This window comes from Ruditapes philippinarum, unplaced genomic scaffold, assembly GCF_026571515.1.
Source record: "Ruditapes philippinarum isolate M1 unplaced genomic scaffold, ASM2657151v2 ctg3851_1_1_1_1, whole genome shotgun sequence".
Lineage (NCBI taxonomy): Eukaryota > Metazoa > Mollusca > Bivalvia > Venerida > Veneridae > Ruditapes > Ruditapes philippinarum.
In genome coordinates, this window is record NW_026866543.1 from 50,230 (window position 1) to 59,510 (window position 9,281).

At 31.4% G+C, this 9,281-nt stretch overlaps 1 protein-coding gene across 3 annotated transcripts in view; it reads left to right on the forward strand.

Moving 5' to 3' along the window:
* The window catches only part of LOC132732818 (protein mono-ADP-ribosyltransferase PARP14-like), a 28,653-nt gene extending 20,014 nt beyond the window's left edge, over window positions 1-8,639 (forward strand). For all 3 annotated transcript variants that reach the window (XM_060719331.1, XM_060719330.1, XM_060719329.1), the window contains exons 18-25: window positions 363-428; window positions 954-1,133; window positions 2,001-2,162; window positions 2,515-2,771; window positions 3,808-4,210; window positions 4,842-4,990; window positions 5,522-5,693; window positions 6,423-8,639. In XM_060719331.1, coding sequence (XP_060575314.1) covers window positions 363-428; window positions 954-1,133; window positions 2,001-2,162; window positions 2,515-2,771; window positions 3,808-4,210; window positions 4,842-4,990; window positions 5,522-5,693; window positions 6,423-6,709 — 1,676 coding nt within the window. In that variant the 3' untranslated portion in view covers window positions 6,710-8,639. The remainder of the gene's footprint in view (window positions 1-362; window positions 429-953; window positions 1,134-2,000; window positions 2,163-2,514; window positions 2,772-3,807; window positions 4,211-4,841; window positions 4,991-5,521; window positions 5,694-6,422) is intronic.
* The last annotated feature ends 642 nt before the right edge of the window (window positions 8,640-9,281 follow it).

Below are 9,281 nucleotides of genomic sequence, written 5' to 3' on the forward strand. Positions count from 1 at the left end.
AGAATTATTCAGCATTTCTGCATTTCTTCAAATGCATTTTTTTCATATTTTATGCATCTATCCCTGCAAGAGTAATCATTAAATCTATTAAATTTTGACATATTATCGCAAACCCTGTTATTAAGTATCTATAGCAGGCTTACATCAGTTTTGATGAACATTTATTCAGACTTTTCACATAGATTTCTGACTTGATTTTGTAACTTATTACTCTTTGCTTAGTATATCATTCTTAATACTTTAATTATTCATTATAGCTAACTTAAATATTGTGAATTATGTAACACAAAATTATTTTCACATATTGCTTTTGTTATTAATATGAATGATGTGAATAAAGGTCTTTGCTAATTATATTTAAGGAGCAGTGACAAAGGCTATTTTGAAAAAAGGAGGTGATGCAATAGCACAGGACTGTAAACAACAAAGTATATATTTTCATATGTTTAAAAAAAAACGAACTTGTATACCGAAAAACGTGCATTTAGTAACTGACAATATGCCATGGACGGTACAAATATTTTGAATAAGACGAACCTTTTCCATTGTATTCGTACATTGTACTAAGAAACGTGTCACGGCATTTCTACCTTTAGTTTCAAAGTTAGATATTTATGTTTATGTCTATTTTCCATACTTATTATAAAGCACTTTATAACTAAACTTGACAAGGCCTCTATCAATAAAACAAATAAAGTGCTTAATAATATTACTAAGGAAATTATTAATTACATATGAATATTAATACATGTTTGTTAGCATGAAAATGTAGTTTTCATATAGGTATGGTACATTATAATTATACAATGTAATTATTTCAAAGTAATGAAGTAATAGAGTTACTAAGTTAATGATTATGAAAGTTATAAAGTATCACAATTGTTATCATAAATTATATTCAAAAATGTTTGCAAATTTACATAATTAACCAAGATTAATTTTGATAATTTTAGAATCAACAATGAAAAATGAAGGAGTCGCAGTGACAACGGCAGGAAAGCTGAAAGCCAAATATATAATTCACGTGGACACAAAATATAAGACACGCGACTGGCCACCAGTTGTTCTTGCTTGTTTAAAAAAGGCGGAGAAACACAAGTTTTCAAGTGTTGCATTTCCAGCTTTAGGAACAAGTAAGTTAATATATTTATTTGATAATCATTTTAAGGTATCATTGTTTCATATTCAACGTCTGTATCGTAATAAATCGTGGCCGGTATGTATCAAAAATCAATTTAGACAAAGGTAGTGATATTGTAATAGTGTGGTAACTATGATAATTTTGTCATAAAAATAACACCGTACTTGACAGGAAACACCAGCGTCATTTTATATGTTACTGAAAATCTTCAACAATATTTTTAAAAAATCTTTATTCATTTATGAGAAATTAAAGCCTCTACACGTATTTGTATTTTTATACCGAAAGAACATTTTTACTGGACATCAAATGCGAAATATTTAGTTCTTATAAACACACGTTTACTCGTGAGCCCCTTTCTTCGTCTACGACTCGTGGTTCGCGTACTTTGATATGGCCACGACCCATAACGAATATGACGTAAGGTGACACGCAATACCAAAAAAAAGAAGATAAAACATACTGTGTTTCTTAAGCTAGTCAGGTTCGCGGGTAAGATTTTAGATTTAGAAGGCTATATAATGATCCCACCAACTTATAAGCATGTAACTTTGAAGTGAACGCCGAGGTATTTCCCGATGATGTTTGTAAATTAGTGAGTGAAATACAATGATTGTTTGATTGTTTCGTTTGTCACAATAATGAATATCTTTGGCATACATTTTTGGGGTGTTTTTATGCAATTCAAGTAACTTAAATCCGTGTAGAAGCTTTAATTGAATATATATGTACATGTACTTGACATTCCCGTAAATGATTGATTTTTCTCACTAACCCATTAGACTGAAAAAATGTTCAGACTTATTCATGTAAAAACCTGTTATTCCAATAATAAGCAAATGATATTCTATTATCGCAGGCGTTGGATGTAAACCTGAAGATATTGCAGAAGTGATAGCTATGGCAATAAACGACTTCCAGAAAGATAATCCAAGACATCTGCAGAAAATCAAACTCATCATTTTTCAGAATGACATGTTGACAGATTTCATAACAGGAATGAAAAGAGCAATTGTTGGAGGTAAGAATAAAAAACAAATCGAACTCATGGTCGTAATTATACAAGCATTAAATCAATCAACTATTTAATTACTATCAGTCACAACAGAAACTTTAATCAGTAACGTGCATGGCGCTCTTAGTTATGACATTATTGAAACACAATAAGGGCCAATTGAGTCGTGGTGAAGAAAATAATTCTGTTCGATTCGTAATAAACTTGCAGCAAGTAAAAATATCTGCATATTCTTTATTGACAAAGCACATATGTTTTAGTTTAACATGAAATATGGTATAGATATTAATTTGTGTTTTTAACCAGTGACATATTTAAAAGAAACATATATTTATATCATCTATAAAAAATTTGAAAGGCCGCCCGCAGAGTGCACAAGGAACTTCACAAGATAAGCAAGCAGGTCATAACCGTAAGTCAGGTCATAGACACCATAAATCAGATCAGCAAGATAGCGAACATGATACTTCCGATGATTCTTGTACTGTTACTGTGTACGCTGAAAGTAAGGAAAAGATTGACAAGGCCGTAAGATTGTTAGAGCGAACAGTTAAAGACGAATGGGTTGTTAAAACCATTGAAGACCAGGGTATCCATAGACTTACAGGCAAACATGTAAATATTGTTTAAGATTCTTGTTGCCTTAAAGTATTTATTGTTGTTATGTTTGATGAATTCATTCGATAAAGGATTAGATATATAAATGTAATAAAGTTATGTTCTGTTATCAATTAAGTATGTGTTTGTTTCTTGAGAAAACTAGTGTCAAAGTACCTAAATCGAAAAACTGGTACACTTAGTGTGAACAAATTATCAATAAAGCTACTTGAAACAGTTGAATACCCGGTATGTTTAAGCATGTTAGCATGTTAAGTGATGATATAAACATTATAATATAAACGTAGTGTATGTACCGAAACCTGTAGGGTTTTTTCTTTTTTTTAAAAAAAAACGGAAAACGTTCAAGACAACAAAATTAAAAAATGGTGCAGTCCCGGTTTGATTGAGCCTGTTCATTGTCGATGGACAGTGCTGGAAAATTGCAAGTTACCTCCACATCCCATACCGGCTTATAACTCGGTGTTTGGACTTGTTGTTCTCCTCTCTTTTTACTTACCCGAGTTTAAGAAGTGATTAATTCTATTCTCATATACCATGCATGTGTGTTGTTTAACAGAGGCATATTTTGCTAAATCTCCCGCCAGGTTTAGGAATATTACGACAACATGAGAGTAAAGTGGGTTTTGGGTTCTTTTGCAATTTTCTAGTATATTCTGTAGCTTAATGTTAACATCTTTTTAAGTTCTATATAAAGTGTCTATAAAGAGAGCAATATTTGTATTGCAAGAAAAGTGACTTCATATAATTATTTATCAACTTTTTATGTACTATCCAGCCTGTTTTCTTGTCACAGTTTATTGTCTTGATTTTATGAACAATAAGACAATTTTTGTTTGGCAATATCGACTTGGGTCATTTGAATATTAATTAAACTTTTTGTCGGTAGTAGATTCAATAAATCAAACGGATTGTAAAGTATAGCGAAGTTGTATATGTATAACATAAAATTACCAACATTACATTTGCCTTACCAGCCTCACTGCAAAAGTGTTACACTTCTAGTTTAATTGTTTTATCGTTTGAAATTTAGATAAAGGAGATTAAAACAATGGCAACGAACAGTCATGTAGACGTACATATTGACAGCGACGTTGGAAACATTTTGGTCACTGGGCTTGTTGCAAACGTTGTAGATGTTTTAGATTCCATACATAAACAGCTTCGATCTGCAGATTCATCATTCTACATGAAAGGTCAAGCTAAACTGATGTCTAGCATGGTCAAATGGATCTATCTTAAAGATCAGAAAGAGTTTCCGTTTAATGATCGTGTAAATTTGGAAGTAGAAACCGCATATAAGAAGAAAGAAAAGACAGTTAAGATCAAAGACTTTTCAGGTGGCGAATACGTTATTGATTTTGGAACGATGAAGGAACATGATGTGAAAAAACCTAACGAACAGTTCCCAGTTATAAGACGAGATCTTATTGCAGGTACTACCAAAATAAGCCTATATTCTAAATTTATTAACATGTATTTTGGCGTTAAATGTCATTTAAAATACAAACATGTATATATTTTACTTTAAATAGAAATATTCGAAGTGTTCGGACTAAGACTGGGTTATCAAGTTTACACTTTACAAAAGTTATTTTATTATACAATAGTTAGAGGATGTCGAGTATGACGCTATGGTATTATAAAACATATTAATATTGAATGTGTATATGTCTGCATGCATTCTGTGAGAATCTTATATGATGAATGTTTTGCATTGCTTGAATTAGATCTTCTGTTACATATGTTTTGTAAAGAATCAAACTTGTAATTAAATCATGATTATCAAATACACATTCAGTTTTACTGGCATGGTTCATATCTTCCGGGTTTCATGTTTTAACAAAAGTGCATATTTAAAAGACACTCTTAGCAATTGTCAAGCATATCTGCAGATTCTTGATGTCATCGTCCTATGTCCAAAAATTCTTTTGAATCAAAGTCACATTTAAGATATTTGTAAATCAGTCAGGAATGAAAGCTGTATTTATCGCAAACCATGCCAGTCATTTCTGAAGAAACACAATTTGTTCAGGACATAAACATAATTTCACTTTTCGGTTTTAGGTGCTAGTTTTGATATACCAAAGAACTGGCGTTCAATGAACGATAAAGAAAATCTGAAACTTGTGACGTTGAATCAGCAAGATCCTGAATATCAAAAGGTGTTAAATGAGTTTACGAAAACATTAGGGAGACAACCATCCATTGTCAAGGTACAGTAACTTTTATATTCCTTGGTAGTTTCAACACACACAAGAACAAGGAATTTTGTCCGTGTGATCGTGAGATCAGTTTTTTCAGGACGTTATTCCAAAACTATTAGAGGTATCAACATTAAACTTTATAGTTATGAAGTAGATAAAAATCATAGAGGAGAAGTGCAGTGCCCAAGAACCATAACTATTTTACAATTTCTTTAGCTATAACCCTTGGTATTTTTTCATACTTACTAAATTTTATTCCGTAGCAAAACTCCAAAAGTATAATTAGTTTCATATTGAAAAACTTTAAATTTGGACCGATTTCATTGAGAAAAGGATTTATTGCCTTTGGTGATTTAGCAGCAGATGGTTAAAAGAAAAACAAAACAAATTTTTCAAGTAACTATATAAACCGTATATACTAGTCAATTTATGTTAAACTCTTTTGTTCATAAATGATATAGGGTGAAAGTTAAAACTCTTTTGTAATGATATGAAATGCATAACATATATAACGCCGTGATTTTGCTTCTTATTTTACAGATTGAGAGAATACAAAACAAAACACTGTATACTCAATATGCGGCCAAACGTAAAGAATTGAACAACAACAACAAATCAAATAATGAAAATGTATTATGGCACGGTACTGCGGATTATGCAGTTGCAAGTATCAATTCACATGGGTTCAACAGAAGCTATTGTGGCAAGAATGGTAAATTTACATCCTGTTGGATCCTTGTTTATCAATTATTAACATTATGTTCTTTTACTTTTTATGCAACGATTACTTAAGGAGTCGAGAGAAATTGGTGGTGATTTTATTTTATTTCCTCACAATGTTAGATACGAGTTTGACATTAAGTGTTGGTTTTTGTAGTTGTTGAAAGTGTTTGCTATACAATGTATACTTATGTTGTAGTTTTTCATGTTTCTACTTAACATACATACAATCGTAATCGTACTTTTTTATGAATTGTCAACCTGCAAACAATGTTAATGGATATTATATATGCTGGGATATTATACTCAGTCTGTATTTGACCAAACTGTTACAGTTGATTATTTTTTGTTGTGTTATACCTGCACAGAAGAAGTCATATGGTAACCTTCCAACTTTAGTGTTGAAGGAAGACGTTAGGTGCTCCTCTGTGCATTTCAGGCATGAGGCCCCTAAGTAGAACCATCGACAGTCTGTTTCCTAGCTCGACAGCTCCCTCAAATGAAAGAATCAAAAGTTCTTAGCAGGATTCAACTCTACAGCGGTGAGAGGCAATTGGTTTACCGTCAACGACCTGAACCACTTGGCCACGGACGCACCTACTTAGCTATTAAAATAAAATTACTGAAAACTTTCGCACATTTAATTCAAAATGCCTTACAAAGTGTCAATGTTTAAAGAGTGTGAATATTAACAGTGTATATGAATGTGATCTTTTTTCAGCAACTGCTATAGGTCAAGGTGTATACTTTGCTGTGCAATCACAATACTCGGACCAGGGCACATACTCACCTGTAGGAAACGATGGAAATAAAAGAATGTACAGATGCTTGGTACTGACGGGAAAATATTGTGCCGGGAGCAGCGATATGCGAGTTCCTCCACCAATTGACAAATCAAAGCCACATATTCTCTATGATTCAGTTGTCAATAACACTAACAGCCCAATAATGTTTGTGGTATTCAACGATACACAGGCATATCCCGAACACATTATAACATATAAATAGACACGTTACTTTATGTAAGTCATGTATACTCTTACGGAAATTTGTGGTGCATAATGCCTTTTTTTTGATAATTTCATTCTTATAGATATTGAACTGTTTCATGACATTGTCTTCTTTACTAGGGTGCATTTTATTATCATGTTCATCATAATGCTCATCATTATCACCATTATTGTTACCTGTTAGCGTGCGCTGTCTAGATGTTATCACCAGGAACATGTGTTAAATTCTGTCTAAAAGCAGAAAAACAATGAAAATAGTATGTGTTATTGATTATAGTTAGTTAGATGTAAAATTATTGTTACCATTTTTCTAAATGTAATGACAAAATGTGCATTCAAAGTCAAATACATGTATCATCTTCAGGACTTGATTAAAAAAGCCGCTGATAACTGATTTTTAGGATAAAAAACACTGATGAGCGAAAATACTAAGGGGTCCTTTTATTTTGAGTTAGATTATATACAAGGTTATTTATTTCGTTAATTTTATATGTGTCACCCCAAAAATATGCGGCAAGCGGTGATGATGATAATGTACATGTACATTAATATTTTTGTATCAAAATTTATGTACCAGTTTATAGTGTTGTTATAGTCCTTGGGATAATTCATTCTAGCATATCAAGCTTTGAAGAATGAATACCGCAACAGTACTGTTTCACTTTTTTATTATCCCTCATGAACGGGCTCAATCAAGGAAAGTCTGTACTTTTTATGTAATTTCTTTGTTCTCATTACTTCTACATGATCTACCCACTTGCCAGATTTTTAACTTTAATTTTTTTCAATTATGTAATTGTTTTCATCTGTTTTAGACTGTGTGAAACTGTCGTATAATCTGGTGTAAATTTACTGTAGCCTATATGTTATTAGACAAAGTGGTGTAAACAATATTAAACTAAAGTTGTTGAATCAATAAAAGTTTACTGAATCCTTAATGTGAAATTGATCAACTATTTTACTATTTCTTTACATTACATACTAGATTTTACATTTTGACTTAAATTATGAATAAATCAAGTAGAAAAAATTAGATTTTGAGCTGTGTTATGAATAACACAATATTTACCATATTAGCTTTAGTTATATCAAAAAGTTATTACAATATACACCACTTTGAGAATAAATCAACAGCTTTATAGTTGATTTTGTATAAAGCAATGCTTTACAAGATGATTGTTTATATGAACATTTTACACACATATAGCCGTTGCTATGACTGTTTTCTTCATTTTAAATGTAGTAGTGTATACTTCTTTGAATGTATCTTTAATTCATGCAGCTCACCTTTAGAATCATGCTTTATCATATAATAATATTAGAAAATGCAGTAAATATTAAAGAGAAATGTGAACAGTGTTTTAAAAAACAACATGTTGTTTCTGGGAAAAAATGAAAGAAAAATGTTATAATTTATTATTAAAACGACCTGGATAATAGAAAGACGGACCCACTCTTTTTGAGAATGGAGTGTTACTAATTTTTTTTTCTGTGCAATATTTGTAGAAATTTCCATTGGATTAATTATTATTTTTTCATAGTAAAAATTTCATTGAATACAATTAAGAAAAATATTTAATCAAACACAATTATCATGGCAAAATGTTATTTTGATTTTATAACGTGCACTGACTATTTGCACTATCACTGTGAGATAGGATGTAATCTAAGGTACTTGCACAATTGATTTATTTAAGGTTCAAATGAGAACCATCTTACCGCAACACTGCTGGACTTAAAGTGTAAATTTAAAGTGTAACTTAAATGTGTATTCATTTGTATATCATGCCAATAAGATAATAGAATGTTACAGCATAATAAATTTATACTATACTGTTGAAATGACTTTTGTATATATCACACTATTGTCTCGACTGAAATTGCCGTTATTCTTTCTTTAAATAAAATCAAGTCGATACTTATTATTGTGTTTTTGTTGCTGTTTCCTTCCTTTTAAGCTCCGATCAACCGGTCTTTTTTAGTCTTTCAAACATTTGTACAAATGCTGCTGTAAGTGCATTTCTAGTTAATTACATTGATCATGATTCCATACAAAGATTTTTGAAGAATACGCATTTGATTTCTATACTTTCTAACAATCTACGTATTTGGTAACATTTTTTGAAATGTCTTTCTAAGAATTTTAATTAAGATATTCACAGTTAGGGTTCGAATATTTCATTTTAAACTTACTTACCTTAAAAGGCCTCTTTGCTTTGACTTCAAGTAGCTGACTTAATTGCTCAGTTACTTGGTCCGAATAAAACGCAAATGGTCGATATTTTCTTTATTTAAAAAAATGGAACAAAGTGCATGGAGGGTCACCTGATGTCTAACTGGTGGAGATAGACCTCAGATGCCCCGAGCATTATGTCAGGTACGAATGGGCACCTGAGTAAAACCACCGACGTTCTGTAAGCTAGCTGGTCACTTATTGTCATGTTTTGTATTCTGCAGCTGTAATCGTCAGAACATTGTTCTATGGTATGAATCCTTAATCCCTGGCAGGAGTTGAAGTTACAACGATTTGCATGTCATTGATACTTACATTATAAATAATACTACCACTA